General features: G+C 38.8%; 1 protein-coding gene across 14 annotated transcripts in view; it reads left to right on the top strand.

Moving 5' to 3' along the window:
- Nucleotides 1-22,747, top strand: part of PLCH1 (phospholipase C eta 1) — a 242,633-nt gene that overhangs the window by 167,358 nt on the left and 52,528 nt on the right. For 12 of the 14 annotated variants that reach the window (XM_021069699.1, XM_013982146.2, XM_021069702.1 and 9 more), the window contains 4 exons: nt 479-572; nt 4,780-4,983; nt 14,303-14,423; nt 18,464-18,635. In XM_021069699.1, the coding sequence (XP_020925358.1) occupies nt 479-572; nt 4,780-4,983; nt 14,303-14,423; nt 18,464-18,635 (591 nt within the window). Of the gene's footprint in view, nt 1-478; nt 573-2,748; nt 4,174-4,779; nt 4,984-14,302; nt 14,424-18,463; nt 18,636-22,747 lie in introns of those variants that run through there. The other 2 variants (XM_021069701.1, XM_013982154.2) reach the window with 2 other exon arrangements.

The following is a 22,747-nucleotide window of genomic DNA, read 5'->3' as shown; positions in this document are numbered from 1 at the left end:
ATTTTGCACTGTATCAAGAATGCTTGGGGAGTTCCCGCTCTGGCACAATGGGATTGGCAGCATCTCTGCAGTGCTAGGATGCAGATTTGATTCCTGGCCTGGCACAGCAGGTTAAGGATTTGGCATTGCTGCAGCTGTGGCATAGGTTGCAATTGTAGATCTGACTGCTGGCCCAGGAACTCCACATGCATCAGTGTGCCAAAAAAGAAAAAAAAAGAATGCTTGGAAGTTCCCTTGTGGCACAACTGGTTAAGATTCTGGCATTGCTGCAGCTGTGGTGTGAGTTTGACCCCTGGCCTGGGAATTTCCACATGTATGGCCAAAAAAAAAAGTTAATTATCATCATTCAAGACAATAAAATAGCAAAATATTCATGTTTTTAAAGAAAGAATGCTTGAAAAATCAGTATGCCTTTTTAGCATAGAGGAAAATATTTCATGAAATTGCAGGCATGTTACTATTATTCTGTTTTGTTTAGATGACTAATGTGACAACAGACTATTGTATTGATGTCATAAGGAAATTTGAAGTTTCAGAAGAAAATAAGGCGAAAAATGTCCTTGGCATAGAAGGTAAAATGATCAATATTCTTTTATTACTCAGTGAATTGATTACATATATAGTTGTACAATGATCATCACAATCCAATTTTATAGGATTTCCATCATGCAACCCTAGCATTTCCCCCAACCCCCAAACTGTCTCCTTTGGAGACCATAAGTTTTTCAAAGTCTGTGAGTCAGTATCTGTTCTGCAAAGAAGTTCAGTCTGTCCTTTTTTCAGATTCCACATGTCAGTGAAAGCATTTGATGTGGGTGTCTCATTGTATGGCTGACAATGAGACACCAATTAGCGTGATAGTTTCTAGGTCCATCCATGTTGCAAAAAATGCTGGTATTTCGTTCCTTTTTATGGCTGAGTAATATTCCGTTGTGTATATGTACCACGTCTTCTGGATCCACTCCTCTGTCGATGGACATTTTGGTTGTTTCCATGTCTTGGCTATTGTAAATAGTGCTGCAATGAACATTGGAGTACATATGTCTTTGCGAGTCATGGTTTTCTCTGGGTAGACGCCCAGGAGTGGGATTGCTGGATCAAATGGTAGTTCTATGTTTAGTTTTCTGAGGAATCTCCATGCTGCTTTCCACAGTGGTTATACCAATTGACAACCCCACCAACAGTGTACTAGGGTTCCTTTTTCTCCACACCCTCTCCAGCACTTCTTGTTTGTAGACTTTTGGATGATGGCCATTCTGGCTGGTGTAGGAAGGTACCTCATAGTGGTTTTGATTTTCATTTCTCTAATAATGAGTGATGTTGAACATCTTTTCATGCGTTTTTTGGCCATCTGTATGTCTTCTTTGGAGAATGTCTGTTTAGATCTTCTGCCCATTTTTGGATGGGGTTGTTTGTTTTTTTGGTATGGAGCTGCAGAAGGTGTTTATAAATTTTGGAGATTAATCCCTTGTCAGTCGATTCATTTGCAAAGATTTTCTCCCATTCTGTGGGTTGTCTTTTTGTGTTGTTTAGGGTTTCCTTTGCTGTGCAGAAACTTTGAAGTTTGAGTAGGTCCCATTTGTTTATTTTTGTTTTTACTGTCATTACTCTAAAAGGTATATCTGAAAAAATGTTGCTGTCATTTATGTTGGAAAGTGTTTGGCCTATGTTTTCCTGTAAGAGTTTTATAGTATCTGGTCTTATATTTAGGTTTTTAAGCCATTTGGAGTTTATTTTTGTGTATGGTGTTAGGGAGTGTTCTAATTTAATTCTTTTCCATGTGGCTGTCCAGTTTTCCCAGCACCACTTATTGAAGGGGCTGTCTTTTCTCCATTGTATATTCTTGCCTGCTTTGTTAGTTGGCTGTAGGTGCGTGGGTTTAATTCTGGGCTGTCTATCCTGTTCCACTGATCTACATTTCTGTCTTTGTGCCAGTACCATGCGATTTTGATGACTGTTGCTTTGTAGTATAGTTTGAAGTCCGGGAGCCTGATTCCTCCAGCTCCATTTTTCTTTTTCAGGATGTCTTTGGCTATTTTGGGTCTTTTTGCTTCCAAAGAAACTTTAAAATATTTTGTTCAAGTTCTGTGAAAAATGTCCTTGGTAATTTGATAGAGATTGCATTGAATCTGTATATTGCCTTAGGTATTGTCATTTTGATAATATTGGTTCTTCCAATCCACGAGCATGGTATATCTTTCCATCTATTTGTGTCATCTTTGATTTCTTTCATCAGTGTCTTATAGTTTTCAGAGTATAGGTCTTTTGTCTCTTTAGGTAGGTTTCCTCCTAAGTATTTTATTCTTTTGGATGTGATGGTAAATGGGATTGCTTCCCTAATTTCTCTTTCTGATTTTTCATTGTTGGTGTATAGAAATGCTGTCGATTTCTGTGTATTAATTTTGTATCCTGAGACTTTCCCAAATTTGTGGATGAGCTGTAACAGTTTTCTGGTAGAGTCTTTAGGATTCTCTAGGTGTAGAATCATGTCACCTGAAATAGTGATAGTTTTACTTCTTCCTTTCCAATTTGGATTCCTTTTATTTCTTTTACTTCTCTGATTGCTGTGGCTAGGACTTCCAGAACTATGTTGAAGAATAGTGGCAAGGGCGGACATCCTTGTCTTGTTCCTGATCTCAGTGGGAATTCTTTCAGCTTTTCACCATTGAGAATGATGTTGGCTCTGGGTTTGTCATATATGGCCTTTATCATGTTGAGGTAGGTTCCCTTTATGCCCACTTTCTGGAGCGTTTTTATCAGAAATGGGTGTTGGATTTTGTCAAAGGCTTTTTCCACATCTATTGAGAGGATCATATGGTTTTTATTCTTGTTTGTTAATTTGATGTATCACACTAGTTGATTTGCTGATATTGAAGAACCCTTGTATCCCTGGGATAAATCCCACTTGATCATGATGTACAATCCTTTTAATGTATTGTTGGATGTGGTTTGCTAGTATTTTGTTGAGGATTTTTGCATCTATGTTCATCAGTGAAATTGGCCTGTAGTTTTCTTTTTTGTGGCATCTTTGTCTTATGATCAATATTCTTAATTTCTCATTTCTCAATTCAGTTTGATAAGTTAAATTTTAGCAAAATTTTTAGGAAGAGAAATTGGGAGATATCTTCAGAGTTACAGATGATTCAAATAAAACCCATAACACACATATTTTCCTGTGAAACAATTGCCATAATATTGCTGTTTCTCTTAATTTTTGCAATAGCAATAGCGTTTTCCACTCCAAGGAAGTCAACTTGATGCCAGTATGTATGATATATGCCAAGAAATATTTTGACATTGTCAAATGGCTGATTTTTAGAAATAATCTCAACCTGATAATCTCCTGAAGGGAAATTTGATCCTAAAATAAGTAATCTATAAAAATGATGACCTGAATGTAAACATATTTCTTTTAAAATGTTGCCAACAAACTTGTTTTACCTAGTTAGTAGTAGTAGAGAGGTTGTGGGAACCACAAATGTCTTTGCTACAACTATCTTATTTTATAGTTAAGGAGAGTGAGGCTTAAAAAATTAAATAATTTGCCTATAGTTATATATTCAGAATCTAGTTGTGAATTTAGCTACATGTATCTAAAAGCTATATATATTTAAAATATTCAGGGAAGTCACCTGTAGGCTGCTACCCAAGAGGAGAACAGATCCTAGGCAGAACAGATTATCTTAATGAAAGACCTCTGGGACACCCCACTGCCCTTAGGAGCATTCAAAGCCCTGGTTTATCTAACCAGTTTTGATTGTTGGCCTCCACTTTCCCCAGACAGGCTCAGTGTAGACAAGGAGGTTTTGATACCATATCTCTATTTCCTGGGATGGAGGTTAATTAAAATAAAGAGAAATGATTTCATATTTATATAATTATAAACTATTTTTAAAACAACCATAGGAGATATACTCATTTGGACCTTTCTTTGCTAAGAATGAATCTTTTCTTTGGTGGGGTCTTACAAGATGGAATCAAACATGATTTCTAAGTTATGGCCATGAAGACGGGCATGAAGAAATTCTCCAGCGTTTTAGAGGCTATTTACTAATAGTTTTACTACAGGATTCTTGAAGACCTAAAATAATTTACTCTAATAATCTTTCCACATAGGTACTTGGAGGACATTCACATATTTTTGATGTATTAATGAATGCCTCTCCTACTCAGGTACTATGCTTTTGAAAAATTAGAAAAACTGTAGGGTTTTCTACATAATCTTGAAGCACTTCTTTACATTTATCAGATGTGCTAGCCATTACTAGCAGCATCTTCCCAAACCAATTTCATAGTCAAATAATGATACCCAGAATTATGCTGTGCCTAACTTCTGACTTGTTTACCTCAGCTATGGCACTGACAGTACTGTTTCTCAAGTCAACTTAATAACCTATCAAATTGCTATTAATCAATGGTATCACCTAGCATAAATATGGCTTTAACACTGCATCAGCCACCCATTAGGTCCCACTGCATAATCATAGCTTGAGTTCAGCAATTGCTGAATAGCTTCGCAGTAAGCCCCCTCCCTCCCTCTATCACAAGTCTGTTTTTCTATAGGTTGTTTAAACTAAGTCCCCAAAGTCATATTTCAATTTTTGACACTATTTGACCTGCAGCAAATCTCCCATTGCCTCAGTATTCCCTGCCAAGGCTGTCCTGAGGGTAAATAAGGTAATCACTGTGAACATACTTTGACTTCTTTTGTACTTGTTAGAGTCAGGTAGATATATATGTTTTAAAGCTATAGTGCTTCACTCTCTCTCTCCCCAAAAGGCTTCACGAATTTCATGCGTAGTCCTGCTTGCGACATATTTAATCCAGTGCATCACGAAGTGTACCAGGACATGGATCAGCCCCTGTGCAACTACTACATTGCTTCCTCTCACAACACGTACCTGACTGGGGACCAGCTCCTATCTCAGTCCAAAGTGGACATGTATGCGCGGGTGCTACAAGAGGGCTGTCGCTGTGTGGAAGGTACGTGCTTTGTCTGAATTCAAGTGTGTATGGGTGAACATGACCTTTAGTCCATGTAGTCCAGTGTAAACAATGGGGACTTAAAAAATGCACTCACACTGGTCAGAGCCATTCTTTTTTTTGGTCTTTTGTCTTTTTAGGGCTGCACCTGTGGCATACAGAGGTTCCCAGGCTAGGGGTCCAATCAGAGCTGTAGCTGTCAACCTACACCACAGCCACAGCAATGCCAGATCTGGGCCACGTCTGCTACCTATACCATAGCTCATGGCAATGCCGGATCCCTAACCCACTGAGAGAGGCCAGGGATTGAACCTGCAACCTCACGGTTCTTAGGCAGATTTGTTTCCACTGTGCCATGATGGGAACTCCCTAAAGTCATTCTTAACTCATAATCTTCTTTGGCTCCTCCTTATAGTTCTATTAGGAAGGAGACAGATGTGTATTAGCAGTTGGGAGGCACACCTTCGGCTGCTGAAAAAATGGGATAAAAATTTTCCTAGAAAGAATTTTTTGATTAAATAATGGCAAAAATAGTTCAGGATAGTTTGTTTTAAGATAGTTCATGGTCATAGCTCCCAGGTGGTGCAGCAGGTTAAGGATCCAGAGTTGTCACTGCTGTGACTCAGGTTGCTGCTGTGGCATCAGTTTGATCCCTGGTCCTAGAACTTCTACCTGCAGTGGGAACAACCAAAAAAAAAACAAACAAAAAAAAAAAAACAAAAAAGAGGATACTTGGATGGCCTATCAATCAACCAACATTTATTAAATTTCTCGGGCATTCCTAGGGTAAAAACACAGATATAAAACGTGGTTTCTATCTTCAAAGAACTCAAAATCTGGAGTTTTCATTGTGGCTCAGTGGAAATGAATTTGACTAGCATCCATGAGGATGCAGGTTCGATCCCTTGCCTTGCTCAGTGGGTTAAGGATCTGGTGTTGCCAGATGTAGGTAGTGTAGGTCGAAGACGCTACTCAGATCTGGCATTGCTGTGGTGTAGGCTGGTGGCTACAGCTCCTATTAGACCCCTAGCCTGGGAACCTCCATATGCCGCAGGTGCAGCCCTAAAAAGACAAAAGCCAAAAAAAAAAAAAAAAAAAAAAAAAGAACTCAGAATCTAATAGAAAGGGTGGACGTTAAAAACAATAAGGAGGGAGGATTCTGCTTAGTTGAATCATACATGGTAGAGTGCGGGTATGGAGGAAGGGGTGAGGTAAAATGCGATGAAAAATCAGGCTGGGAAGGTAGACTTGGATCAGCGGTAAGACTTTGAGTGCTGTGATAAGAAGTTTAAACTTAAAATTTGGTATAGAGGGTCCAATGAATTGTTTTAATACCTATAGTGATATAGTCAGACTTGTTGTTTAGAAAGACTACTTGGGTAACAGTGAAGGAAGATGCTTTTTTTAAAGATACTTGTGGATATCCTGTCATGGCTCAGTGGTTAGCAATCCGACTAGGAACCATGAGGTTGCAGGTTTGATCCCTGGCCTTGCTCAGTGGGTTAAGGATCTGGCGTTGCCGTGAGCTGTTGTGTAGGTTGCAGAGGCAGCTTAGATCCTGCATTGCTGTGGCTCTGGTGTAGGCCAGCTGGCTACAGCTCTGATTTGACCCCTAACCTGGGAACCTCCATATGCCATGGAAACAGCCTAAGAAATGGCAAAAAAAAAAAAAAATAAATAAATAAATAAAGATACTTGTTTGTGAAGGAGGAGGGGTGGTGAAACTAGAGTGAGGAGAATTGTCAGAAGGCCATTGAAATGATTCAAAGGAAGGATTAGAAAAGCTTAGACTAAGTGAGAGTAATGCTTAATGAACCTTAAGGAAGTGAATGTAACAGGACCTGGTGGGAGAAGTAAGGGATGTGAGGCACGAGGGGGAGAGCTGGAATGAATGAGGGTGCCACCATATACTGTGGGGAACTGAGAAGAAGAGCATTAATGGTTTCAGTTTTCCATCATTAAGTTTATAGTTACTTTGTAACTTTTACATAGATATTTTTATCAGTCAGCTGAATAGCAATATGTGAACTCAACAGAAGGATCCAGATAAGTAAAAATTTTCGCAATTCTGAGTTTTCTTTGTAGTAGTGTACAAGATCACTTACAGAGATCTTCATGTATAAATGCACACAAAAGTATGCAAGATCACTTAGGGGTGGAAAAGAGAACAAAGCCTGAGAACTTAAGTGATCCAGCATTTAGAAGTAGAAAGAACAAGGGGAACTGAAAAGGACAATGAACACAAAGCAGTCACTTGGATTTAAGGAATGAAACAGTCAAAAATGTCCCATGCATCAGAAAAGTAAAATAACGGTTAGGTATCCAATCTGGTTGCATTTGACAGCTAGGGGGTTACTGGTGTCCTTTCCTATATAGCTTGGTAGTGTTTTAGTGGGTGATGGCCAAGTAGCTAATCTGCTGTGGATTGGTCACTTGACATTTTTTTCTGCATTAGAAGAAGTTTTGAGGGTGCACGGTTGAGGAGGTTTTGAGACTTGGAAGAGGGAGAGATGAGGATACAGGCTTGTTTCTAGATGGGATAGGGGACAAGAGATCCTGATAGCCTCTCTTTTCTCAGGATAGTGGGAGAGAGCACCACCCACTAAGTGTATTCTGGGTGGAGGTTGGTGGAGGAGTTAAGAAGATCAGCAAACAAGGAGAAATAAGTGACAAGATAAGTTAGAGAAGGTCTAGCTTATTTCATAAACAGTCTTTAACAAAGCATTCTTCATTACACAAAACCTGCATGCTTAGACTGCTCCCATCCTATTCCTAGCAGATTTGGTATAGGAGCATTGAAGACAGATTATAGAATTGATCCAAATCTCTAGACTTCTAGTTTGTATAAAATATCTTCAGGGTGTTGGTGAGTGTCTTTTAAGTAACTGACAGTAGGTGCATGAACTAGAAATGGAAATGAAGGGGCCACAAAATGAGGTTGACTAGAATACTAAAACAGAAATATGGAGAAGGCTGTCATCACACATACAAATAATAAGAACAAAATTATTATCACAAGGTGGGATTTTGGATATATTTGCAGGTGATAATATCCAGGGTGTGTCATAGGTGAGCATAATTACAGTGAAGCAAGGAGTTGTTAGCTTCAAGGAAGTCAAGATCAAGGGATTGGGTAGACTGCTCACATGGACTGTTAACTCAAAGGATGCTGACAGAGAGATTAAAAGTTAAAAAATTAAAAGATTAAAAGTTGGATATTTAAAACTTTACACGAGATACTTAAGTATAAAATGAATGCTATAGAAAAGTCACTTGGAAGATGCTAGAAAAGTAGAGATGAGTTAAGTAAGATTTAAAAGTAGGGGCATTTTTTGGAGTTCCCTTGTAGCACAGTGGATTAAGGATATGACATGGTCACTGTTATAGCATGAGTTTGATCTCTGGCTGAGGAACTTCAGTATGCCACAAGCAGAGCAAAAAAAAAAAAAAAAAAAAAAAAAAGTCAAGGATTTTTTTTTTATGAATGTAGAAGAACAATTGTTTAAAAGTAGTAGTAAAGCCCTCTCATTCTGTGATTTATACAAAAAAGCACTTGTGGAGAAAGGAAGTAATGGCCTCTGAGGTAAACTTGTTGTTAACCAAGGTGAGGTTGAGGAAGAACTTCCAGTGAGTCTGATGATGATAGTTTGTTTATGATAGAATTGAGGTTTTGTGGAGCAAAGGGGAGCTTTTGGATGGGAGCATACTGGGAGTCAACAGTAAGTCACAATTTGTTCTTGGGGTGGTGGAATAGTGTAGGGAAGTGAATAAAGCTGTAGGGCAGTGAGTTGATACTGGTAAGTGGAGAGCCTTTGTTTGTCAGATAGTTTCTGGCTTGAAGACTTTTTTTCAGAAAGTAACAGATGTAGTATTGTAGTAATAGTGGTAGTAATGTTATAAAGTTAAGTAGCATATTTAAAAAATGGTGAGCTGTTAAAAACTATCTGTGTACAGAACTATTAGGACCACTACAAATTTGGCACTCTTTAAATGTGTGCTTTAAGATTTAGCAATATGTCTTAAATTTTTCCAATGCTGCAGAGAACGTCTACTGACAATAGTGACTGATAATTGAGTAGCTTAAGCACCTGGGTAATGAAGATGTTTATAAAATATTAACACCAAGGAAAACCTTTGAGCAACGGAAGGTTTTCAGGTGATATTCTGTTCTCAGCCATTAATTCAATCCTTTGTTCCCTTAGGACTGAACAATTTTAGAAGTCTGACATGCATAGAGAAGTCCAGGACACATATCCTCATTGGATTCAGATTGATGGTTGCCTCATTTTAAGTGGTGACATCTTTTTGGAGGCTAAGTGTGGAAAATGACTTCTAGTGACTCCATGAAATGATAGCTTCAGGCAGTTTTACAACTTTGTTGTGTGTATGTCCTGTACTCTATTTCATTTGCTTTTTAGGTCTTCTTTTTTTGATTTCTCTCTCTATCCAAGCTTAATCATGTTCTCATGATCAACTCCTTATTGAATCAGAACTTCTAATTCTCCAGCTTTGTTTAGAATATTTAGAAGGAAATTTATCTGATTAAGACAACTTATAGTAAGGCACAAATAATTTTTAGTTTTTGCTTTTTCAGAGATATTTTAATTTTAAAATTAGTTTTTGGAAATTGTGGGCAGTGGATGACATGACACAGATCTTCTCTTGTACCTTCTTCCTTCCTGTCTGCCAGTCACCAAAGTAATAGAAGTTACTTTGCCCTCCTTGTCTAAAATGTGTTGCTTGCTCCAGGAATTCACACAAAATGAGAGTATGCACAGCTATGGTGTAATTTTAAAGGGTGTGCAGTCTCTCAAATATCTCCCTCACTAGGCTTGCATCCGCAAATTCCTCCTCTGTTGCTTGGCTCGAAGTTCTTACTATTGCAATAATCTATGACTGGACAGTGAAAGTCAAGCTGCTATTTTTAGAAAGTTTTGTTGAGAAGATTTATATTTATCTAAGAGATTTGTTCACCTTTGTACTTGCTTTATTTCCTGTTTGAAAGTATGGTTGTCACCTTGGCTTTGAATATACTGGGAAGAAACAGAGAAAAACCACCATGATTTCATCCCCTTTTGTGGGCTAAATTCTGGCTAAGTGCTTTCCACACATTCTCTTTAATTCTTTCAACACTAAGGAAGACGGAGTGATCTCTGTAAGAAGATAGCCCAACTTGGAGTGGGGTTGGTAGCTCAAGATCCTATAGCTAGGAAGCTTGAAGCTGGGATTTGATCCCAAGTTGTCTACTCTCCTGCCTTACTTCTCCAGGGAGTCTGTGGTTTTTGGAGGAACAAGCATTAAATGACATAACTCGCACAACAAGGATCAAATGAGTGCCATCAGGTCACATAGGAAGGCTAGCAAGCACAATGCACAGCACAGAGAGGAGGTTGACTTTAGAAGGAGGCATTTGCTTGGCTCATGATTAGGCCTGGTATCTAAATATCTAGATGTTCCCAAAGACTTTAGAACTTGATGACATGATCTTTTGTGCTCTCCTGACCATTTCCATCAGCCCTGTAGTTTGAAGATCTTCATTTATGTTTTAAGCTTGGGCCTGGGGGCACCACTATATGTCTACCCAGTGGTTCTTTAGCTACCTTGAGTCTGAATGAAGTTGTTTTTACTCTTAAACAGCTGCAGTTAGGATTTAAAGAACTTGATTTATAGAATGTAGCAGGTCATGGATTGAAAATTTCAGGTCCCACAGATAATTTTCTGAAGCAGCTTTTGCCAAGTAGAGAACTAGGAGATGGAGAGTAATGATTCTGGACAGTCTCTTCATGGTATTGTGACCTGAAGAATCTCTCCACTTTTAAGTTTCTCTTTTGATAATACCATGCTTTCCATCTCCATTAGTTCAGCTACAGCTTTGTCCTTTGTCAGGATATATATGGTGTCTTGGGGAGGACTAATAAGTCTTTTTTTGTTAAAGCAAGTTTTTCAACAAATCAAATTGACAACATTTTTTACATGACCTTTCATTCCCTTGATTTTCAGCCCTGGTTGCTTAATAAATATGGATGTTCTGTCCAGGGGATTTTCACTCTCATTATGGAACTGATGTTGCATTGCTGTTGTAATCAGTTTACAACTTTTCCTATTATCTCTGGGAGCGCTATCAGGATGGAACATTTTTAAGTTCCATTGTGAAAAGCTGTCACGTTAGCCTCTCAGCTAGGCTTTAGATCTGACCAACTCTGTCAGGGTGCTTTCCCTAATGTGTCATCTGATTAGAAAATGGGCCTGGCTATTTTGTGGCTAGGAAATTGGTTAGAGAATTTCTACTTTGCCAACATTCTCATTACAGCACTAGCTCTTACAAGGGCTCTTCATGGCCTTTGAACTTGGCTATGGATGCTAGCACTGTTTGGGAGTGTCCTTATCCTCATTTAACAGACAAGTGATAAAACAGACCTAAAAAGTGAACATTAGGAAAACTATCCTCAACTGTGGATATTCTCCCTGAGTTATAAATGTTAACAAAGTAGCCTATACTTTTGTGACCAATGTAGTTTCTCATGAAGAGAGATTTTCATATATACATGATAATCAAATCAGCTGTGGCATTGTCTTATCTACTTTGCATTCTTTTTTTTTTTTGAATAAAGCAGCCGATTTTATTCTGAATGTTTTTTAAGGAATATACTTGAATGCCAGATAGTCACTTTTCATGACTTGTTGAACTGTTCAATGCCCATCTCCATTGTAATTTGGCATTCAAATCTGACCTGTATCTCAGTTTTAAGTAGATCCTAATTCTGTCCAAAGCCAGTAAATCTCAGATTCCTGTCCTTCATTATTACTCATAATCTTGGCATATAGAGATCACAGAGAACTGAGAAAAGGTCACCATACCCTGGGAAAATCCTTCTTAATAAAGATCAGAGTGGCCCTAGGTATAGTCAACATCTTACTTTGCATTCTCTTTTGAAAAGAATTTATGAGAAACCCTGTTATGCCCTTTCTTTTCCAAGGTGAGATAGAAATTGGGGTATGTTGTTTAACATATTTTTGAAACATCTATTTATTCTTTCCATGCCTATATCCAAAGACAAATTAAAGAATGTCAAGTACATGTCAAAAGATGGATGGCATTTCTCTTCTGAGAAGATAGCTTTGTATTTTTGACCTCATTTACAGACTTAACAGTATAACTCTGTATGATAGCCTCCCAAAATATTTGTTCTTAAACTTCGTTTCCAGTATTCCTATGTATTAACCTTGAAAGTTCTTTCTCCTTTTACATTTTCCAATTTTTCCCCTAAGGATATTTTAGCAGGCAATATTTAACTGATATATGTAACTATATTAGTTAGGGAACTGAACATCTATCCATCTGTCCATCCATCCATCCATCCATCTATCGAGGCAGGCAGAGAAGAGAGGAAAGAGTTGGAGACTTTTGACTTTTCTTAGCTCTGACAGCTGGGGTCCTTATTCTTACTTAGCAATGGTTGATTGACAGTAAGAAGTAGTTACCTCATTTAGACACATATTTCCTGTTGGGCTTCTGCACTCATTTATGTAGCCTGCTAGATTCTTGTGTGTATTTGAATTTTTTTTTTTTTTTTTTTTTTTTTTGGTATTTGAATTTGTGACCCCCTATTATAAGGAAGGGTAATGTCATGAGAGTTGGCAAGTTTCTCTTCGGGATCCTAGTTTAAGGATTTGATCCTTGCTTTGGGTTTAGATGAGCAAAGAGGGCCTTTCAGTTGATCCTAAATGAAAGAAGCAAAGTCCAGGAAGTAGGATGTACGTGAGGAAGTTTGCCTAATTGGAAGAATAAGTCTGTGAGTTTGGGTGCAGGAGGAAATAAGTTTGGCTTGTCAGACAGGAGCTAGGATATTAATTAACTAGGTTGTTTCTTTTTTTAAAAAACAGTTAAACCTAAAATCTCTGTGTCTTAAAACAGCTGGAGTTTGTTTCTTATGTGAAATCCAAAGTAGTTTTTCCTAATGGGTGAATCTTTCAAGCGGTGATTTAGAGGCACGGGCTTTGTTCCTTGGTGTCCGTGCTGTCTTCAGCGCATGACTTCCACAGTCACAGCAGAAGAGAGATCATGGATAACTGGGTAGGGCAGGTTTTCACAAGCCAGACCTGGAAGTGGTGCATCATTTCGGTGCACGTTGAATGGCCATGTCCTATTTACTGCAGGAGAGAGCTGGGAAATGTAGTCCAGCTGTGAGCCAGGGCGAGCGAGAAAGCTGGCTTCATTGAAGGCCTAGCCAGTCTCCAACACCAGAGATAGGGACCTTGGGATTAAGCAGCAGGAGCTGCTGTAGGACGTTTATTCATTGTGTGTTAGGTGCTATATTATGCACTGAGTAGGGTTTTAAGCAAAGTAGTGACATAGAGAAAGCCGTGTTTTGAGAAATTAATCTGGTAGAGTGTAAAACAAGGGAAGGCAAACTCTACGTCAAGAAGAATGGTGAGGAAGCTGTTGTCTTTCTCCAGCTGGAGGCCAGTGAGGTTGTCCACATACATAATAATATCAGAATTATCAATAACAGGGGTATGTGCCAGGCAGGATTATAATCAACTTGACATGTACTTATAAATCATTCATACTTATGATTCAAGTCCTGTTACTAGTTTTCCTTGTATAGATAGAGAAGCAGTACTTTAAATTGTTAAATCATTTGCCCATATTCATATAAATCATAGCAGGTCCTGAAGATTTGAACTTAGGAAGTCAGTGCTATTTTAGAACTACTGTAGAGTTAATAAAATGGAAATAAATCTATTGGAAACATAAGTTTGAGTGAACAACAATGAAAAACCCTATTATTGATTTGAGAGGGTCATTGAGACTTAGTAAAAGACTTTATAGTAAATCAAAGAAGTAAAGTTATAGAAATAACCTGTTAAGAAATATCACTGCCCTCGAGCACACTTGATTTTACTTAGATCAATTTCTTTATTTTTAGGGGGGCCCCACCCCCTACTTGTGGAAGTTCCCCTGCCGGGGATTGAGCCTGCACTACAGCAGTGACAGTGCCAGGTCCTTAATACGCTGAGCCACCAGGAAACTCCTGTTTAGACCAATTTCTAATGAGAGTTCTTGGTAAATGCTAAATTGCTTGTCAGTATGATCTCTTTGTTAACTGTAAGCACTCATAGTAAATCACTTATAATCTTTAGTTCCTCATTCTGTTAAACGTGCCAGAACACTCATATCTGTCTGACATCTTTGATAAAATCATAATATATATAACCTCAAATGATAAACTTAAAATAATACTTGTCTTATATTTCCAGAAATGTTAGGAAACACCAGAAACCTTGGGTTGTTGATGTGGTGTTCTCTTTTTGACAGTTGACTGTTGGGATGGCCCAGACGGAGAGCCAGTAGTACACCATGGTTATACACTCACCTCGAAAATCCTCTTCAGGGATGTCGTGGAGACCATCAACAAGCATGCCTTCGTGAAGAACGAGTAAGTAGGGCAACCTCTGGGAGCCAGGCTCAGCCGGCACACAGAATACTGCCTGGTGTGATGTGGCACCCAAGCCACACACGTCCCTGGAGTCTGCATCTCTCTTTCTACAGCTCCAGTTCTTTCCTTCCTTCCCAGCAAAATGCCATGACAAAGTAATGTGGGCCATGTGTACATGCTTTCTTAAGCTCCCTTTATCCTTTTCTTCTTTTTGCTTTTTTTTTTTTTTTTGTCTTTTTGCCATTTCTTGGGCTGCTCCCTTGGCATATGGAGGTTCCCAGGCTAGGGGTCTAATCAGAGCTGTAGCTGCCAGCCTACGCCAGAGCCACAGCAACGGAGGATCCAAGCCACGTCTGTGACCTACACCACAGCTCATGGCAATGCCAGATCGTTAACACACTGAGCAAGGGCAGGGATCGAACCCGCAACCTCATGGTTCCTAGTCAGATTCGTTAACCACTGTGCCACAATGGGAACTCCCTTTTTTTTACGCTGCACCTGTGGCATATGGAGGTTCCCAGTCTAGGGGTCAAATAGGAGCTGTAGCTTCCAGTCTACACCACAGCCACAGCAACACAGGATCTGAGCCACGTCTGCAACCTACACCACAGCTCATGGCAATGTCGGATCCTTAGCCCACTGAGCAAGGCCAGGGATTGAACCTACGTCCTCATGGATACTAGTCAGATTCGTTAACCGCTAAGCCACGATGGGAACTTTGAGCTCCCTTTATCCTTTATCCCATTCTCTTTCAAGGTGTTGTCTCCTTGAAGCATATTCTTACAAAGAGTGACCTCAAAGTTTCTAAACCCAGGATGTATAGAGTGTCCATAAAGTTTAGAAACACTGGTCACTATACATAATACAAAGCTTATTGGTGTTATATTACAATAGAATAAAATAATAACATCTTGGCTTCCAGACTTGCTGGATGTCCTATATATACCAAAGGGTCTGGAGTCTATATTTCTTGACTCCTCCTTGGCATTGGATCATGGTGACTACTTTTTCCCCAATACTTGTTTTTATTGGGCTTCTGTTATAACATTTTCTTCTTTATTTCTGTCATTGCTTCCCACTCTCTTTCTTTGGCCTACGGTCTTCTATTCCATTTCCTCACTCCTTTGCCAGTCACTAAGTCATTGCCCTAGGTTTACTTTTTGGCTACTTGCTAATTATATATCCAGAATATTTCCCCTAAATTTCAGAGATACATGGGAAAATTCTTAGTAAAAATTCATCTGATTTTCCCATAGGCTCCTCTAAAACAACGGATTTCATTCATTCACACATTGATTAAATACTTAATGATGCCCAATCTAAGCCAGGCAGCCTGTAGTAGGTACAGGGAGTCACAATACGGAGCAAGGATAAGACTTTTAACATTATGGGGCCTTCATCCCACACTGAACTCGGCATCTATTTCTGCCAAGCTTCCTCTTGCTCTGTTTCCTTCTATTTAGAAGGGTGGCACTGTTTATCAGAGGCTTTAGCAGGAAACTGGGAGTTACTCTTGATTCAGCTCTTCTCAGTTCTACTCCCTAAAATGTCTGTTGACTCCACTGCTTTCTTTTCGTTTTCATTTACCGTTGGTCCATCCTTTATACTGGTGCAGTATTTTCCTGAAAAAATCAGCAGATGTGGTAGTTCTTAAAGTCCTCCAGAAGTTCCCCATTATGCATGGTCATGCCTTCCATGCCCTTCAAGGCCTGGTCTCTTCCTGCTCTTCCAGTGTTGTCTCTTCCCCCATTGCTTCCAGAGACTCTGGCTTCTGTCTTCCTTGGCTGTATTCTGATTTCCTAGGGATCCTAGTGCTTTCACAAACCTCTACCCTCACCTGGGCTGTTCTCTCTGTCTAAATGCCTCTCCCCATTATTCCACTTGCCTAATTCCTGCTCATCCTAGAAGACTGCTTAGGCATTGTCCCTCTGGCAAACTTACTAACACCACAGCTGATGTAAATGCTCCTTTTCACTGTCCCAAGTGCCCTGAGTATATTTCTATCATATATTGCATGCTCTTAAAATTGCTGATGACTTGCTTCCTCTTAAGTCTTTAGGACCATGAACTCATGGAACATACGGGGCTATGTCTCTTTCATTCTTTATTGCCTAACCAGTGCCTGCAGTATACCAGACATTCAAAAAGGGATTTTGGAATTAAAAGAGGCAAATTAAAATTACAATTGCATCAAATTAATTTTAGAGATATTAGTAACCTTTAAAATTTTTAATGTTTGTTCTTCTCATTAATTAAATGTGAGGTTTAAATGCTATTTGATAAGAGACACTTGCTGCATAGTAGGTTTTGTTTTTTGGTGTCTTCTCCATGGAAGAATCTCTGATGCTAAGTTCTGATGGGTCTTTTCACCCTAACTGCTATTAGTCTTAGACAGGTTAATGAAGTGGTTTGCTGTTATTTTCCAATATGTGAAGTAAAGCATTGAAGAGACCTGCCATCCGTGTACCATAGAAGACCCTTTGGTGACTGGACAGTGCTTACTTCAAGTCTGGGGATCTTCAGGAGAAAAATACTTCCAATTAAAACAGTTAAGCTTGATTAGTGCATTTTAAAAGTTCCATCTTTTTCTTAAATTTTAGTTCCATCTTTACACCAGGGTTCCTCAACCTTGGTACTGTTGACATTTGGGGCCAGATAATTCTTGTGGTGGGCAACATTCTTGGGCATTGCAGATGGCGAGCAGCATTCTTACTTCTACTCGCTAAACACCAGTAGGAACCCCACCCCCTCAATACTGTGACCACCAAAAAGGTCTTCAGACACTGGGAGGGGTGCTGCACAATCACCCGCGCCCCTGTTAAGATGCACTGCTTTACTCTAAACATCCTTAGACACTAACAGGCTTTTCATAAACAGATCGATAATGTAAAAACCCATTGCTAGAACTCCCTGATGTGATTGCATAGACAACTCTAGGTTGATAGTTTGCTGTTGTTTTTCTCTCTAACACTGGGGTAAAACTCTTGTGAGGATATAAGAGCAAGCAGATTATAGTCGGATAACCAAACCAACCCCAGTCACGAAGGTTCATCTATCATTTTACTTCTGGCATCAGTTTTCCTAATGAGGATAGAATGTAATTTCAGGAGGTCACAGCCTTTATTGGGGAACTTGGCCTTGTCATACAACCCCAGCAATAAAATATTTTTCTCCACATAGATATATGAGGAAATTTAAATATTGGTTTGCATTTTCTGGAACAAGTGTATTGCCTGCTAATTTAAAAGATATGTGATGAAACACTGGAAAGCGTGAAAATAAGCCTGAAATAATTTCTTATTCTGAGGAAAAAATGGTCAGAAGAGGAGTAATGTAATCATTCCTTGTTCCTCAGGCTGTCTGTGGTAATCACTTCACTGGGGCCTCCATTCTTTGCACAGAAACCTGAGTGCCGGCAGAGAATGAATGCGTGACTTTTTTTCCTTTCTGAAAGTAAAGACTAGTATATAATTCTATACAAATGACTTTGAAATGCCTGACATAGGTTGCTATAAAACACAAATTCCATCATGTTATTTTATCCTCAATAGTAATTTTCAAGCTGGGTGCTGATTATATGTTTTCAGAGTAAATATCTACATTTAATGATAGTGATTTTGTAGATGTTTCTAGACTTTTGAATAAATAAGACATAATTATATTATCAGTTTCCTTTCGTTAGTTTTTTTATCTCTCAAAATTTTCTCTTGTATTTTTTTTTTGGAAATGAGACATAATATATGTTTGTGTGTGTGTGCATGTGATGCAAAATATTAGACTAAGTCATCCCACATGGGGTCAGCCATTTTCTTCATAATTTTGTTCAGCCATTATGCCTGGTAAAGTATATTCGTTCAGGGGAGGGTTTTGTTTGTTTGTTTGTTTTTTAATACATCTCTCATCTTTTTCATTTTAGAAGCATTTTAATCATCACCTCTCTCACAAATACCATCACCAGGCTTGTAAGAATAATGAACACAGAAGGAGTTTCACAGGTTCCTGCGTCTTGAGGCCTTTACAATGTGCTGCTATCCTCTCAGGTTCCCGGTCATACTGTCCATTGAGAATCACTGCAGTGTCCAGCAGCAGAGGAAGATTGCTCAGTACCTGAAAGGAATATTTCAAGACAAACTTGACCTGTCATCTGTAGACACAGGAGAAACCAAGCAGCTTCCAAGTCCTCAAAGTCTGAAAGGCAAAATCCTCGTGAAGGTAATTACCTTAGGAATGCAATAAAAGCCATTAATGACCTCCTCAGCCCTCTCTCCCTTAAGGACTGAAAAGTGGTTTATGAAGAGCATAATAGAGTCACTACACAAAGGGTTGTCTCGTTTCAATTTATTTATAGTCATACCTTCAGAAAAGGCTTGCTACTGACTGTGTATTCTGGGATTTGTTTTTATGAGGTGCAAACATCGATACTGTGAGCCAGATGTTGAATATTTTAGTCTGCACTAGTTCATGCTGGAGAGAAGTGTGTGTACAGGAGGCGTGGATTACAGAGGAGGAGAGGCTCCTTGTGTCCATATGCGAAAGCATTTCTTTCAAATTCTTCTCTCCCTTTTCAAGCTCCAATAACTCTCTGTCAAAAAAAGTCTTCATGGTTGATCAGCCTTGGTTATGTAAGTGAGAAGAGCTTGCTTCAAAGCGGAGCAGAGGCTCAGACGTCGTGCCTCAGAGGACTTGTGTGTATGCAGAGGAGCAGTAGGTGAATAGAATGACATTTCATAAACAGACCTTCCAAGGGAGGAAGCTTACTACCTGAAATGAATATTATTAATACGAAGGGTAGCCTGAAAAACAGCACCTTGAATTTTCAGATTGCTGATGTGATTTTACTTGATTCCAGTTAATTTTGTGTTTGGATTAAAACTACCTTGGATAGTCATACTATTTTGAGACTAAAAACCTAAGGAAGAGCAGTTTAATATTCAAACGGGGTCATATTTTACTTAAAAAGAGTGTGTACAAAAACCAGACATCACAGAGGAGGCATAGGAAAGTCAGTATAACTTCATGGCAAGACTTTAACTAGGGCTTTAGGAGAGGACAGCAAGATATAAAGATATAAAGTATTCATCTTTGGAATTGGTCAAAACCTGCTTTTCTATTGGTTGAATGAGAATTATAGACTGAATCCATCAAAGAGTTGTCATTGGACATTTGTATATGTGAAAAAGCATTTGCATAAAAGCTCTAATGATATAATGCCAGAAATAATGTTAAGGTCAATTTTTCTGAAGTCTTGCTAAAGCAAACTATTGTGGTGAAAACTGACTGCTGGATTAGAAAGCTCAGTGTCACCTTTATAGCCTTGTAAATGTTCCATATTCCCTAAATGGTCGTTAGCCAAGCCATCAGAAGATTAAATGCAGAATGAGTCCATTTGATTGAAATCCTTCCCATTTGGACAGTGGAACTTAAGGAATATTTGATATGAGCTAATTGAATCCCTTCTGCATAACTGGGCTTCGGGTCAATGGGCACAGAATGTTCTAGAACTGATGGCACCAGGGTGAATTGAAGCCAGACCGGAGGTATTCTTTGGAGGGAGTGGCAGCAATGTGAGCCAAAGGTATTTCAAAGCAGCTGCAGTCCGTTTGCTAATAGTAACTTTCTTCACACTTTAAAGAGATTTCCTGGATCTGTGGACCAGCACACTCCCACTGGGAGCAACAATTAGGTAGTTCTCTTTTGGCACAGTGGGTTAAGGATGTGGCACTGTCACTGTAGTGGCTTGAGTTGCTGCTATGGTGCAGATTTCATTCCTGGCTTGGGAACTTCCACATGCCGTGGGCATGGCAAAAAAGAAAGAAAAAGAGAGAGAGATGTGAAGCAACAACAAGGACACTGACCTTCCTAAGTTCCTTTAGCATCAGAGCCATCTCTGTTCCAAAGAGCAGTGTTTGAATGGCTACTTACCACTTTGGAGATGGACATGTTGTGTATAATATAAACATATACAATAACATAAGTAAAAGTTGTTTATTAAGAGTATAACATACATTTATATACACTTATACACACATACACACAAATGTTTGTATACACTAGTCCCTTGGTATCCACAGGAGATCAGTTCTAAATCTGAAATGCTCAAGTCCCTCACATGAACTGGCTGAGTACAGTCAGCCCTTTGCATCTGCAGACTCAACCTACCCTTGGATGTGGAGGGCCAGCTGTGTGTGTGTGTGTGTGTGTGTGTGTGTGTATCTCCTGAAAAGGCAACAAAAATTTGTTTTTGAACAAAATCAGTAACAAAGAATAATTTTCCATAGACTCATTGCTGAGAGAAACCTTATCTGGTCCAAGATTTTTACTTTTACAGATATGTCATAGAGGTGTTACCACTCTTCAGGGACCATGTGGCTAGAAGCTATGAGGTGGCTGTGGTTTCACTCTCTAGAAATATTTCCATATACCACAGAGGAATTAATCTAATTCTTGAGTGTAACTCCTGCATGAAATAGTATGTAGATCAGAAGGGGACCCCTAAGTCATTCTTTGTTTACGTTGGGCCATTGTGAGGTTCATAAAAGTCTACCTAAGTTTATTTAATAGTTTTCCTTAAGAAATACTGTTCATAAAAAGTGTTAAGAGAGTTCCTGTCGTGGCTCAGTGGTTAACTGATCCGACTAGGAACCATGAGGTTGCGGGTTCGATCCTTGGCCTTGCTCAGTGAGTTAAGGATCCGGCATTACCATGAGCTGTGGTGTAGGTTGCAGATGTGGCTCAGATCTGGCGTTGCTGTGGCTGTGGCGTAGGCCGGCGGCTACAGTGCTGATTAGACTCCTAGCCTGGGAACGTCTATATGCCGCAGGAGCGGCCCTAGAAAAGGCAAAAAGACGAAAAAAAAAAAAAAAGTGTTAAGAAACAGTGTTCTGTTATGTTGCTTTTTCTTCCTGTCTGTCTGGATAAAGTATCTTTGAGGACCAGGAGTGTGGAAAAGGCTGGCAGAAAATATGGCCCTGATGTCTTTTAATTAGATTTTAAGAGGACTGAAAATGAGAGCATCTTGCAAATTCTCTGAGATGGCTACTGTCTCTCTTTAGTCCCCCACCTCTGCCACATCTAAATGAAGGGGATTTGAAACTTAACACCACTGCTGGGCCTGTCTTTTACTGCTGCTCATGGTGGTTGCACTTTCCTTTCCTTCACGTGGTATAACAGTCTTGCACTTGAGTCACTTGAGAAAATATTTAAGTATCCAAACCCCAAGAGTTTGGATTGTTAATATGGATTTTTTAATTCATTGTTATTGCTTACTGGATGATGTCGCTTCTCATGTCTGTTAGCTCTGTTCTGCTGAACATTTAAAAAATTCAATGAATGGAATAATATTTCAAAAGAAGGAAGTGCTTTCACTACATTTTAAATGTCTTGTGTACAGATCCATCTCAGTGTCTGCCATTGTGCCTCAAACAAAGTTGACTCTGAATAAATAATTGGTTGTGAATAGATAAAGGAAGTTTTAATCTTGACGTCTATATATTCCTGAATATGTCTGGCCACCACTTAGTTGAGTACCTTATTTCTGGTACTGCTGTATTATCATAGCTACTCTATAGTGCTCTCTAAAATAAGGAGAAGTAAACTCATTTTATAGGAGCCTCTGTATCACTAAGATGTAAAGTAATATATAGACATAAATGCTTTAATTCCAAGCTACCTTGTTATTAATAATATGCAGGAAGAAGTGAAAAAAGTTTTAGCCATTTTAAATTAGTAATCATAGTATATATCTGTATGTTTATACCTATATTTATATATCTATATATATTCTTATGGAAAAGGAGGAAGAGAATATAGTTTTCACTTTGCAGGTAGCACATACAAATAAAAATATACATAGTGCTATGAAGGTAAATTATTATTCGTTTTTATTGAAGTATAGTTGGTTTACAATGTTGTATTAGTTTCAGGTGTACAGCACAGTGATTAATATATATATGTACATATATGTTCTTTTTCAGATGATATGAATTCATATATATGAATTCTTTTTCAAATTCTTTCCCCTTATAGGTTATTACAAAATATTGACTATAGTTCCCTGGGCTGTACAGTAGGTCCTTGTTGGTTATCTATTTTATATATAGGAGTGTGTAATACCATCTTTTTAAACCTATATACATCCTTTTGTAAGTTGAAGAAAATGTTTAAGTATCCAAACCCCAAGAGTTTGGGATTTTTAATATGGATTTTTTAATTCATTACACAAATGATTTGATTAGCTTTGACTCTGTGACTATGCCAAGCACCCAAGGTCAAGAGCTTTAGGTATGAGGGAAGGGACAGGAAAACTGGGAGGGGGATCTCTTTGA

This window comes from Sus scrofa, chromosome 13 (genome assembly GCF_000003025.6).
Source record: "Sus scrofa isolate TJ Tabasco breed Duroc chromosome 13, Sscrofa11.1, whole genome shotgun sequence".
NCBI lineage: Eukaryota > Metazoa > Chordata > Mammalia > Artiodactyla > Suidae > Sus > Sus scrofa.
Note: the sequence above shows the minus strand (reverse complement) of the source record. Positions and strands in the feature narration are given on the sequence as shown.